The 14,624-nt window shown below is 37.2% G+C and overlaps 1 protein-coding gene across 1 annotated transcript in view; it reads left to right on the forward strand.

Annotated features, from left to right (window-relative positions):
* Positions 1-14,624, forward strand: part of dntt (deoxynucleotidyltransferase, terminal) — a 133,873-nt gene that overhangs the window by 61,322 nt on the left and 57,927 nt on the right. The window contains exon 8 of the mRNA XM_041267774.1: positions 2,834-2,917. Coding sequence (XP_041123708.1) covers positions 2,834-2,917 — 84 coding nt within the window. The remainder of the gene's footprint in view (positions 1-2,833; positions 2,918-14,624) is intronic.

Consider the following 14,624-nt stretch of genomic DNA (forward strand, 5'->3'; position numbering starts at 1 on the left):
TGTATTTGTGTCAAGCACTACCTTTACCAGTATCGCAAAAGCTCTTCTCCAAATTAAATAAATAACTTTCACACTTTCTGTGGAGGGGGAAGCCCCTAGAAAAAGACTCAAAATTCTATGCAGATCTTACAATGAGGGTGGGCTGGGAGTACCCAATTTTCAAGTGTATTACTTGGCTTCCCAAGTGAGAGCCATCTGGCTGTGGCAAGCAAATTTGATAAAAACCTGTGAACGTGTGGGTGGCAGTGCGTGGGTTTAGAGGTGATGCAGGTTCTCCAGACACTGATAAACACAAAGTTCACTAGGTCTTTTCTTTTTCTTTTTAACGGTCTCCTTGCCTGTATGAAATAATAATGCTGGCTCTGCCCAACTATGGATATTGCCAGCTTATAAACCATGGGGTTGCAGTCCTGAAATAATAATACAAAACACAGACACATAACACAGATACAGACGCAGACAGTGCATGCTCTAGGTGCAGGTGTGGTGCTTTAAACAGTGGTGCTTGGTTGTTTACAGGTGCAGTGAAGTCCAGGCTTATTGCTGGCTTGAAGAGGCAGCTCCCACTAATATAAGCTAACACATGCATTGCTCTTTGCTGGAAAAGTGATAATACCCCTTACATATCTATGTGGCTGTGGAGAGATTTCCTCATATCCCCTGTGAGAAAATACTGTATAATTTTAAAAAGAAACCAGCTCTATTTGAAAAGGTATGGGGTGGATTTCATAATTTCCTTAACTCCTTACCTACCACATAGTATAGCTAATGTCTATTTTATTTTTAGGTATGTATTTATTTATTTTTATGTATTAATATATTCATTTTTATTTATTATATTACTATTGCATTATGTTATGAGTGGGGGTAGGATGGGTGAAGGTCATTGGGGGGTCAACAGACAAAAGATTTGTAATTTTAATCCATGTTTTATATATGTTACACCTTTAAAAACTAACAGCTGCACCCTCCAGTGAACCCCATAGACTTTTTGATATCAAAATATAGGCCTACTCACCGCAAAAGTTGTGTTTTAATCACTTTGTTTTCTTTAAAACCAGAATTTTTTTTAACTTTAAATAAATGGATCCCAGTTATATTCTGCCCCTGTCTTCAGTATCATTTATGGACACTTGAATTGTTTTCTGACTCCCTATCCCAGGGCCTTGTCCTGTTCAAATGGCCAGTAGTAGCATTTTTTCTGTTACTTCAACAGGGCAAATAGCTAAATGCAGAAAATATTTAGTCTTTGAGAGGGAATATAATCCTCATAGATCATTTCAGACAGGGTGCTCATTAATCTACAGATACCGTACACGCTACCATAGGTGTTCTTGACAAGAAGTTGCCAGAAGTATAAAGATAATTACCATGTTTTGATTTAAGGTTAGCTATTTCTTTTTATCTACTGGGATTAATATACTCTACCGGAGCATTCTTGCTTCATAATATCGTTCAGGCATGCTGTGTCAGCTACTAATATTTAGGTAGTAGGTCAATTTGTTTTTAATGGGATGTTGTTAAATTTATTGCTGCACGATATGTACTCTGTTGGCCTTATAATATGACAAGCTCATGTACTGTACAAGTTTTGCATATCCAGTGATGTAAAAAGCTGTGCAATGTACTAAAACAGAAAAAAAGCAAACCTGTAATTAATCTGTGGATTCCCCCGTTTAGACTTCAGACTTGATAACTGGTCAAGTGGCTGCTCAGGTGATAACACCACATGTTGTTGCTTTGGGAGTCATGGCTTTTAATGATGTCAGGTGGTGGCAGGGAAGGTTTTTGACTGAAGTTCAGACTGCAGGAGCTGACCAAATGCTGGAACCTGGAGATACACAAAGCCCTGTGACTGGTCGATTTGGTCCGACTCGGCAGCCTTGTCTTTTGGGGGGAGGTGGCCCTACGAGCCACTTAATATCTGTGGCATTAGACTGCATGATGTCATCGTATATTCGCTAGTCGGTCAACATTGCGGATAGCTGTCAGCACCCATGGACAAGGTCTCCGGCCAAATTCATGATCTGTCATTAATTTGTCTGTTCAATTGCAATTTAAATCATCCACATTGCAGATTCTCCGTCCTGAATATGGACAATTTTCAAACTGTGTGAAGCCAGTAGCCATTTTGTTTTCTATGGGTCTTGTGTCACTGATGGGTGTTCCATAAGAAATTAAAGTCTTTTTAAGTTAATTCTCTTAAGGGAAACTAATGTTTGAAATGTTGGCCCAATCATTTTTTGAGTAACTTGTGTGTGTGTGTGTATATATATATATATATATATATATATATATATATATATATATATATATATATATATATATATATATTATATACACACACACACACACACACTGTTCATGCATTTACATGCTTTAAAAAAATAGAAAACAGATGTTTCATTTGGGCTTTTTTAGGATGTAATTATGTACAACATATCAGGCTAAGATGTTTATACATTTTAATTACTTTATAACAGCATTGTTGAGTTAGGAAAATTGGTAACATGCCATTTTAAATTCATGTTGGTGCATTTCTTATAGATTTTTCCCACTCTTTTCTAAAATGGTCTTGCATACAAGCCTATGCGATTATCTTGTGTATAAGCACATTCGCCTGTGTGTGTGATTATATGCTACATAGAATAAATCAGGCTGCCTGATGAATTGTTACCTACCAAATAATATGCTTAAAAGTTAATGTGATACAATAGCTTTTCTGCTTTAAGGAAGAGGGAAGGCAAACTGTGATAACTTTGATAATGGAGACATTTCAGGTTTCAACCTGCACAAAACGTTTTTCTTTTTTTTTTCTTGTTGCGGTTTTTAGCAATTTGAAAGAGACTTGAGACGATATGCCCATCACGAGAAGAAGATGATTCTGGATAACCATGCCCTTTATGACAAATCTAAGGTATTTGAAACTAAAAATCTTTCAAGGAAAATTTGAGGTGCATCATGTCTTATTTTAAATTGTAATTGGTTGTGCATTTAGTACTGTTTGTACACCCAGAAATCCTGGGAATTTCCAATTTCCCCAAAGTGTATTTTTATCTATAAAAGTATTTAAAGTGGGAATCTCTCCTGTAGGCACGAAATACTAATTCCACTTGATATTTAAGCCCTATTTTGAATTCTAAACCCATACATATTCTCCTAATAGCCTAAAACAATCATATATACCGACACATCTTTTCAATCTTTATTTCAGTAATTCATTTTTCTTAATCTGTTTATTCTGTTTATGTATTTCTAAAATGCAATTTCTCATTGAAATTCTCAACTATGTGGAATTAGTATAATGTATAAAGCCTAAGGGAATAAAAAAAGATCCAAAATGCATCATACATGTTAGTCTTTAGGAAAATAAAACAATGAAACATCTTTAAATGCATTTCTGCACAGTTTACAGGAACACAATTCTATAAAGATAGCTCTCTTATGATTCTATAATGCATACAAAGGCTATTATTGGGAGAGGGGCTGATCAGTGATGTGATGTGGAATTCTAAGAGTTTGGTAAGCAGATAAAATACACATAAAATACATTACATTCCCAGAGTACCCCACGGCTCATCTGGGTGTGAGTTGTTCTTTCTGTGCAAAGTTGTCGATTCTTGCTGGGGTTACATTGTCTATGAAGGTTCTATAGGTTGGGGAGTCAAAATACACACCCAGTGATCTTAAAGTGACTTACAGAGTCTAGAGTTTGTGAACCATACATCCGCTGCAGTTACTTACAACAACATCACACCTGAGGAGCACAAGGAGGTGACGTGACTTGCTCAGGGTCACACAATGAGTGAGCCAGGATTTGAACCAGGGACCTTCTGGTTACAAGCCCTTTTCTTTAACCACTAGACCACACAGCCTCCTAATACATGAAGGGCTATGAAGTACCTGGGTGTAAATTAGCTTGGATGTGGATTCTCCTGAGCTGCTGTGGGGGATGCTACAGTGAGGTAAAATACTTGGAGAGAAAAAAAAAATTGACACTTCAACCCTTTGCAGTCCATTTATTCAGCACCTGTCAACGCATCGGGTCCAATTTATTTTCACAGAAGCTATTTATTTTACACACACTATTTAAAAGTAATTTTATTCAAAGTAAAACAGGTTTTAAAAGGCAATGCATATCAACAGGACATTCCGTACTGCATCTCAAGCCCCGCCCCACTCCTTGTTCACTGTGTTTATCACATATCTCTTCATTGTAGTGCATACTCATCTTCCCATCGCTCATTATATCACCAAACTCCTCAATAATGCTATCTAAGTCATTATTTTATTACTATAACATTTCAAAAAGCTTGACAAATGTCCGCTATATTCTTTGAGCGCTGAATGCGGTAGCAGCTGTCTTGTTTGTTTATGTCCATGTTATGTCTGTGGGGAAGCGACTATGCATGTTGCTCAGATCCACCTCACTCGGCCACTGAAAGCTCTTCTACCAGATCATGTCGATTCCAGCTCCTACCCTCCTCTCAATCCCAACCGTCCGTTTTACTCTACATGGGATTGAGAGAAGTCTCCCTCCTTCCTTCCCAACCAGACTACCCATCACCTCAGATATTCTCCTTAACCTGATCACATCCTTCGCCACGGCTGTTTCAATCCTGTCGATGATCTTGTTATGAAGTCCATGTGCCTGACCACCTTCTTTAGGTTCCAGAGATGTGGAGAATTAACCGTGCAACCCGTTACCAGCTTCCCAGCCTCAGGCATACGATCCAGCAACTTCTTCATCATTAAGGACCAACATTTCCTCCTATCCTCAAAAGCCGTCCAGCTTTGATCTGGACACTGTATCCAGCTCTTAAAGATCAACTCCCCTTTCTGCCCTTTGAGCTGGAGGTTCTGTGTAAGGCCAGAGGAGAGCCCTGGCCACACTCTCTATCCTGTCGCAGCTTGTGCGGTTTCTCTATTTGAATTTCTAGAGACGCCCTCTCCTTCTTAGCTGTCTACACAAAGTCTGTCTCGGCGACCTTCAATCTCTTACTATTCTCTCTACTTCTTTCTTTCTAGCTCCAGGACTCTTGTAAGTTCTGTTCCATGGTCCCTCTAACTTTTTCCTTTCAAAGCGCTCCTTCGGAGGTCCATTCGGTCCTGGTGGGTAGCTCCATGCCCAAGTTACTCAGAGCAAGACTCTTGTTCTATCCCTTCAAGTATCCTCTGCTCTCCGAGCTGTCATGAAGCACTACACTTTCTACTCAGCATTGCCCCATGAAACAGTCAATTAAACATAATTTTTTTTTTTTTTTTTTTTTTAAACTTTACAGACAATGGGCTTCATTTTTCAAGGCTTGTTGCAAATTAATTCCTGGCAGAATATGTTTTAATAGTTTTGCATATTGCTACATTCTTCTAATAACCTTGATTCTGCAATGATATTCTAATTCACAATGCAAACGAACAATATTATGGTCCAGGGCTGGTAGAGATCGCAGTTTGACTGGTAGTTATGAAGCCCCACAGGCCCAACTGGTCCGGTAACATTTTTTAACTGTATAATGTATACAGTATAGTGCACATTGCTTCCGTTTCATGAACGCATGAAAATGAGTCAATGTGCCAAAAAGCTGAAAACCTAAGTACAAACCCATTTTAAAAATATATCCATATAATGGCGTAATTGAATTCGTCCTAACTTTCCCACCACACGTCGTATTTGTTGTTCAGTCATTATCAGAGACTTTTTTTTTTACAACTAAGCAACCAACTGCAACAATAAGCCAAAACTAAAGCGTTTAAATCAATAATGATAAAGAAATAAATTTATCATTGCTCAGGGTCACACAGATATAGAGTGGAGTGGAAGAAAGACTTAATCTGGCTTCATGATGACAGTGAAACAAATGTCAGTTTCCCAGACTTGCAGATAAAACAGCGTTTTTTTTGTTGGGAATTCAACATTTAGTTTCCCTCATATCCAGTCTCACATTAATAGTTCACAAGATAGACAGTGTTTGTCTGCTGCTGTGACTGCAGCGAAAAAAGATGCACCAATGAATACCCAGATATGCCATATGGAAGCTGGACAACGGGATCAAATTGTCTAACATTTTGATTTCCGGGGTACAATGTGTTCAGGTCAGAAATGCCATTCACAATCTTTTCAGGACTCTTTTGTATTAGCAGTAAGATTGGTGCTGACTTGGAAGAGGCTACATGGATAATTGCGAAGCATATGACATGGGTTATTTAAAGATCCAGAAAGCTTTTGACAACGTTCAGCACAAAAGATTAATTCTCAAACTGAACGCAGTAGGGATTCAAGGAAATGCATGAACATGGATTTTAGGGAGTGGTTAGCATGTAGAAAACAGAAAGTACTGATTAGAGGAGAAACCTCAAAATGGAGCGAGGTAACGAGTGGTGGACCACAGGGATCAGTATTAGGTTCTCTGCGATTCTGGTATAGTAAGCAAACTTGTTAAATTTGCAGATGACACAAAAATAGGAGGTGTGGCAAACACTGTTGCAGCAGCAAAGGTCATTCAAAATGATCTAGACAAGATTCAGAACTGGGCAGATGGCAAATTATATTTAATAGAGAAAAGTGTAAGGTACTGCATGCAGGCAATAAAAATGTGCATTATAATGTCATATTGGAGATACTGAAATTGAAGAAGGAATCTATGAAAAAGGAATTTATGTTGACTCAAAAATGTCTTCATCTAGACAATGTGGGGAAACTATAAAAAAGGCCAACAAGATGCTCGGATATATTATGAAAAGTGTTGAACTTAAATCAAGGGAAGTAATGTTAAAACTATATAATGCATTAGTAAGACCTCATCTAGATTATTGTGTTCAGTTCTGGTCACCTCGCTACAACAAGGGTATTGTTGCTCTATTAAAAGTGCAAAGAAGAGCGACCAGAATTATTCCGGGTTTAACCCATTGCCAGGTCCGACATTACAATTTTCCCTTTCCAGTCCAATGTCGGACCCTGTCTGACATCATCAAAAAGACATAAAGCACAGGTTTCTAGTCATTTTTTCTCCGGAAAAAGCAGAGAAACCCTTTCAATGATGGGTGTGACCGATAGGAGACGAACGAAGCCGAAAAACAAGGGCACATCTGATAGCCCCATGCACCATGGAGATAACATGGACACAAACAAAGTAGATAGCAGTTTCTGCATCCAGCACTTAAAGACTATCATGGAAATTTGCAGAGCTTTTTGAGATGTTATAGTAACAAAATAATGACTTAGTTTGCATTATTGAGGTGTTTAGTGATAAAACGAGTGATCAGGAGAGGATTTATCAGTATGCACGTCTATAAAGAGCTATGTGAAAAATACAGCAAACAAGGGGTAGGGCTGGGCTGGAGATGCAGTACTGAGTGTCCTTTTTTGATTCAATGCCTTTTAAATCTGTTTTACTCTGAAAAAAAATTAAATGGCATGTGTAAAATAAATAGCATGTGTGAAAATAAATTGGACCTGATGCACCTGACAAGCGCTGAATAAATGCACCGCTAATGGTTAAAAGGCATGTCATATGCAGAAAGGCTAAAATAATTGAATCTATTCACTCTTGAACAGAGAAGACTACACATCGACCTGATTCAAGCATTCAAAATTCTAAAAGATATTGACAATGCCGACCCAAGGGACTTTTTCAATCTAGAAAAAAAAAACAAGGACCAGGGGTCACAAATGGAGATTAGATAAAGGGGAATTCAGAACAGAAAATAGGAGTCACTTTTTCACACAGAGAATTGTGACGGTCTAGAACCAACTCCCCAATATTTTTTTTGCAGTTGACATGGTAACAGCTTGGTTGTGGGTTTGCTTGTAAAAAAAAAAAGATTATCATTTGTATACATACATTTTCAAATCTTGAATACAGTATTTTCATTTTCTGACAAGCATGGCAATATGTGTATGTTAAATGGCTGAAATAATACAACAGCATATATTGAAAGGCTTCACATGTTTTACATTCTTACATATTTCTGTGGAAGAAAGCACTGGAGGAGCACTTTGCTAATTTAATGGATGCCCTGAATATGCAGCTTTCATGAACAGAAATGGCAATTATCAAGCAGTGAAACTGAAAACTGTATTACCCTTTATTGTTAAACAAAATCTAGCATCATTAAAATGCATACTATAGCCAGTATTCATTCATAATTACCACCATTAAAATACGTGTTGTGGCCCAATTGATCAATATGCAGCTTTCACACTGAAAGGAAAATAGATACGAAATTATTAGCATAAAACAGCTTGGAAGATACGAATATTATTTTCCTTTCCCAAATTACAAAGAAAAGACCTTGCTAAATATGAATATAGTGTATGTGTTTGAAGAAATTGCTTTTAGACACTAACAAATACCAATCATAAAGTGTTCATCTTCACTGTTTGATATTTGAATTCCAGCTCATGAAAGCTACAAATTGTTCATTTTTATTTTGAATTATAAAATCCTTCTAGCAGCAAGTCTATGATGAGGATTTAGTAATATGCAAAACTATTCATAATGTATTCTGCCAGGAATTAATTTGCACTGCTAGGCTTATTAGATATTATATGTTTCTCCAACAGACGACTGGGTATAACTGTAGGAACAGGAATGCTTTCCTATAGAATTGAGGCATTTTTGAAGATATTGCAACTGGAACGTTTGCTATAATAAACTTTATGCTCTTCAGAGCTTCTCCGAAAACTAAACTAACTACCTCAATGAATTTCCATATTTGTCTGTTAGCAGTATTTGTTGAAGTGAGCTTGAACTGAATTCAATTAAATAGCACCAGTGGACTTTTTCTTTTGATATTACGAGTTAAGGGTATATATAGTAATTGTTTTGTTTTTTTTTAATTCTAATTATTGAAACAGCCTGTAGCTAATATGAAATGTGAAAATTAGCATCCACAAATGAGCATGCACAACTTAAGATGCAGTAAAAGAGAACTGTACTTTATGTAAACATAACCTACTATTTATAGGGTTTTAGGATGGTGAATGTCCTTAAATGAGGGAATATTGGCATGAATAGAAGTGAACAGTTTATATTTCATGAGAGTCAATATAACCAATACACACAGGGTCCTGTACCTCACTATTTTGACTACATGGTTTTATTAGTTTTTTAAAAATATATTATTGTATTATTTATGTAATTACTATTATTGATCATCCTCGTTGTCCAATAACACTGATTTGGAATATTTTCCAACCTGTTCCATTAGCTGGCACAGCATCAGTTGCAAAAGTATAAATAACATCAAAACAGTAAACTAGGGCGTTAAGTCCAGCTGGTTGGTTTGACTGTGACCACAGAACAAATATACAAATAAACTAAATTTTTATTTCAAACATTCTAATTTTTTTATGTCTTGTGGCATGTCTTGAAATGTTTGAATTTTAAGTTCCTTTTAGTATTACTACAAAGGCTGTAATTGAGTGTTTTATAGTATGGGTAATAACAAGACATATAATCTAAACTGATTTCTGTGCAATGGATTTTACATCACCTAATGTTGTAGAAGTTGCATTAAATGCATATACATTTGAGGCTAAAATTTAGCAACTCAATTCTCTATGAGTAAGTGTCTCTGTAAGTAACTAGCTGTGCATTAAACCAAGGGTCATATTTTCAAAGTGTCTACTCTGTCGTTAACTTAGATCTTTTGATCTGAGAACATTCCATGCTAATGTTAATTAAAAGCTGCAGTATTGAGTACATGCCCTGGTTCTGGTTAAATGTCTAAATACACGAATAAGAAGATACATTCACAAGGTATTCACATGTATACAGTGTTGAAAGTCCTTACTACTTCCTTAGGCTTTTATGGCAGGCAGTGTTTGATGTGCTCATTGCTATGCTGCCTTCGGGGAAAAGCTCATACCTTGCACACATATACTTATACATATGCATCAAGTCATTCCATATGCAGAAAGCAGCTAGCAGCATGTGGATCTCCACTTGACTGAAGGAGAGTAAACCCTATTGTCAGAGGAAAGGCAGCATCAATTCTGTTGGGACGGGAGTTCACACACTTTGTGACAGATGCATGACAGATACAAACCCATCAAAACTTAGCTTTGCATATTTAAATAATAATAATAATAATAATAAAAAAGAAAAACACAGACTGGCTAGACACATGCTGTACAAGAAGTGAAACAGTTTCATATGTCACTATGGCTTTATGAGCTGTAAAAGTAGATTCCATCTTGTTTCATACCAAAGTAGGTTTACACCTACAGGCTTAAATCCTGCCTGTTACTAAGACATTAAACCAAGGTCAAAGAGTGTCTCGACAGTGTATGTAGAAATAAAAATGTCTGATATCCATGTGGTCTATGGTTGATTATCCCTGGTTTGCTGTTTGCTTGTTGTGTTTTCAGTAGTCCTAGGTTTTACATCCAACTTTTTATGTCCTTTTCAAATGGACACTGCAAAACATTTCTTCCATCAACGCATTGAGTGATGCAGATGAGAGAAATTAATCCATTTAAAACAAATACACATGATGCACGTTACATAGAAGTTGTGCGTTATACTTGAGTGCATTTAGATGTGTATCATAAGTTACAACCTACATCAATACTAACACATTTTTCATGAAGTTGTCAGCAAAAGCTGATGTTACAGTCCAGCTTTTATTTATGTTTGAGATAAAAAATACTTTCCAAAACAAGTGTACAGTTTATGCTTATTGGATACTGTGACAGGGTACACCCCGCCCCTGTCTGCATATGTATTATTTTGTATTTGTATTTATTGTATTATTATTCTTATTTAAAATGTAATGTTTGTGTGTAAAAACACACAGTTTATTGTGATTGTTTGGCAGCCTGGATGGGGTTAAAATGCCCCATCCAGATAAAATCATGAGAATGCGTCATTAACAGCGAATGATTATTGATAAACTAGCTGTTGACCAGGTGTATGAGAAAGCTTGTGCCGAATGTGATAGAGGGGAAAACTAGGTAATTGACAGTTGATCCCTCGGCCACAATATAAAAGACCAAAAGCTTTGACTGAGCGGGGAGTGTGTTCAGGGAGAAAAAACTGGAGAGAGATGCAACTGAGAATCAAAACTGAAAGAAAACAACTGCTACGCGTGCTGGTTCAATACTAGCACGATACTTGTTTTAGTTAGTGTTTAGTTTTGTCTGTCTATTTTGGCCAACATGCCGTTTTCTTTTGGAAAATGTTTTGTTTTGTTTAAATGTTGTAACTAAATTAGTTAAAGTTGCGCATCAGTACTTTCATTTACACCAGTGCTGTCTGGTGTGCTACTCCTTTCTGACGGTACTCAATTTTTGTGATCAGTCAACTGCTATATGTTCTTTTTTGTGTGTTTATCAAAAAGACAAGTTTCGGTCTGAGATTCGTTTTCATTTTTTAAAGCAAGCCTCATATGCAGTAATTTTAAATATAGCAACCTAATTTATCTTGTTTCTGAGAAACAGAATGTGAGGCAACAGAAAAAAAGAAACATTTACTACAAATGTGTGTCTCTTTTGGTGCTGTTTCTAATAAGATGCCCTACTCACAACATTATCTATCCAACATATATATATATATATATATATATATATATATATATATATATATATATATATATATATATATATATATATATATATATATATACAGTACTGTGCAAAAGTTTTAGGCAGGTGTGAAACAATACTGTAAAGTAAGAATGCTTTCAAAAATAGAAATGTTAATAGATTATATTTATCAATTAACTAAATGCAAAGTGAGTGAACAGAAGAAAAATCTACATCAAATCAATATTTGGTGTGACCACCGTTTGCCTTCAAAACAGCATCAATTCTTCTAGGTACACTTGCACAAAGTCAAGGATTTTGTAGTCAGGTGTATGATTAAACAATTATACCAAACAGGTGCTAATGATCATCAGTTCAGTATGTAGGTTGAAACGCAATCATTAACTGAAACAGAAACAGCTGTGTAGGAGGAATAAAACTGGTGAGGAACAGCCAAACTCAGCTAACAAGGTGAGGTTGCTGAAGACAGTTTACTGTCAAAAGTCATACACCATGGCAAGAATGAGCACAGCAACAAGACACAAGGTAGTTATACTGCATCAGCAAGGTCTCTCCCAGGCAAAAATTTCAAGGCAGACAGGGGTTTCCCGATGTGCTGTCCAAGCTCTTTTGAAGAAGTACAAAGAAACGAGCAATGTTGAAGACCGTAGACGCAGTGGTCAGCCAAGGAAACTTACTGCAGTAGATGAAAGACACATCATGCTTACTTCCCTTCGCAATCGAAAGATGTCCAGCAATGCCATCAGCTCAGAATTGGCAGAAAACGGTGGGACCCTGGTACACCCATCTACTTTCCGGAGAAGTCTGGTCTGAAGTGGCCTTCATGGAAGACTTTCAGCCAAGAAGCCATACCTCCGACTTGGAAACAAGGCCAAGCAACTCAACTATGCACAAAAACACAGGAACTGGGGTGCAGAAAATTGGCAGCAGGTGCTCTGGACTGATGAGTCAAAATTTGAAATATTTGGCTGTAGCAGAAGGCAGGTTGTTCGCCAAAGGTGCTGGAGAGCAGTACACGAATGAATGTTTGCAAGCAACAGTGAAGCATGGTGGAGGTTCCTTGCAAGTTTGGGGCTGCATTTCTGCAAATGGAGTTGGGGATTTGGTCATAATTAATGGTCTCCTCAATGCTGAGAAGTACAGGCAGATACTTATCCATCATGCAATACCATCAGGGAGGCATCTGATTGGCTCCAAATTTATTCTGCAGCATGACAACGACCCCAAACATACAGCGAAAGTCATTACGAACTATCTTCAGCATGAAGAAGAACAAGGAGTCCTGGAAGTGATGGTATGGCCCCCACAGAGCCCTGATCTCAACATCATCTCCTCCAATACATGACTGACACATCACCTACCGAATTAGGGTAATGACTTCTGTTAGTGTGGTTCCGCCCCCTTCTTCAGTGGCCGTCTTCCAGTTGACTCTGGAATGAACTGTCAAACCATCCAGTCCGGGGCACATTGTTCCTGTATACACAGCGCCCTCATAGGTTGGAAGGAAGATTGTTGACTGGGCTTCATTTGCTCTCTGTCGCACATGGTTATGTCAAGAACTGGGGATCTTTCTTACATATATTTGTTAAACATTTGACACAAGTGATAGGACTGAGAGTAATTATCTCCTTTATGATGAGAACTTTAAAACAACCAGCTGACCTCGTCTTTGTTTAACGAATCTGAGTCAGCCGTCATATTGAGTATATATAGTTGTGATGCCATTGGTTTGTCAAAATATGAAACTGTGGTGTAACCACGCTGGTATGTCCATATCCATTGTTGCTGCCATATTGCCATTGCCTCTTAGTACAAAACCATTGCATTGTCTTTGTTGTGCCACTCATTGCCATTGAAGATCATTTGGTACAGTAAGAACATACGGTGAGGGATGGGGAGGACTACATTTCTGGGTGAAATTTTCCATGTCTCTATTCTCCTTGCCCCTGTTGTGTCCAGTGTAACCAATATTTGAGATTATAGAAATACAAATGTTAGATCATTTCTTTGAACAATAACATTGCGCTACACCACCTGAAAGAGACTGTAGTGAATTCCATTAATCTTACCTGCTGTGTGCTTCAATTCGTTATTTAGGTCTCAAGTTCCAGTTTAAAAAAACAAAAAAGTAAACATGTAGCTTTATTTTAAAATATGATATCTGGAACTACACTTGGTTTAACAAATCTTTGTTTTTAAGCCATGCTTTCTGTTCTGCATCGTTTCCACTGCCTGGAGCTACTGGCTTCGGCTGCCAAAATTAAATGACCGTTTCAGTGATTTTTTCCAAACCTGGCCAAACTTGTTATTGCTGTGCATCAAAGGTCAATGGGGGATTGTGGGATCATATTGTATTCTGTATTTATCATGAGTCATAATTTTTTTAAAAAGCAATGATAAAATGGCTTGTGGCGGGTGCCTAATTTTTGGGCTAGTTTTGGGCATTTGTATGGGTATTACATTTGGATATATTTTGTATGGTTTTAAAGTCTTAATGATATTTGAAAGCGACATACTAAACTACTGATACACAACCCTTTGTGTTTACATCACTGTTGTTAAACATTGTAGCAATAACAAGCATCAATATCTGTGGCTATGACATGCATTGCATTATGGGTAACGTACGTTTCGCGCGCGCGCCTGGTAACAGAAGCTATATACAGTACCGATACAAAATATATAGGAAGCAGTGGTAGTCTGATGGTGAATTAAATGTAGGTCGTATTCTCTCGGATGTCACTTCTTAGAAATGGGACTAAAACTGCTGTCAATCACATACTCCATTTTTGTTTTGGACTGCAAAGAAACAACCTAACTTCAGCCTCATTTACAGCAAGCCTCGTCGGGAGTTGCTGGCAAAGTTTGACAGCAGCATGTATAATGTGGCTAATGCAAACCATTTCAAGGTGTACATAGTTTAATGGAAGTTTAAAGACTTATACATTTCAGTTCATAAAGGTCCTTTTTTTTTAAATCCTCCTCACACAGACCTGTAATCAGAATTCAGGTAAGTTAGATTTTCTTTACTTTTTAAATGCAAAGGTTTATTGATAGTATAAATTATAATAGGGAA

This window comes from Polyodon spathula, chromosome 13 (assembly GCF_017654505.1).
Source record: "Polyodon spathula isolate WHYD16114869_AA chromosome 13, ASM1765450v1, whole genome shotgun sequence".
Taxonomy (NCBI): domain Eukaryota; kingdom Metazoa; phylum Chordata; class Actinopteri; order Acipenseriformes; family Polyodontidae; genus Polyodon; species Polyodon spathula.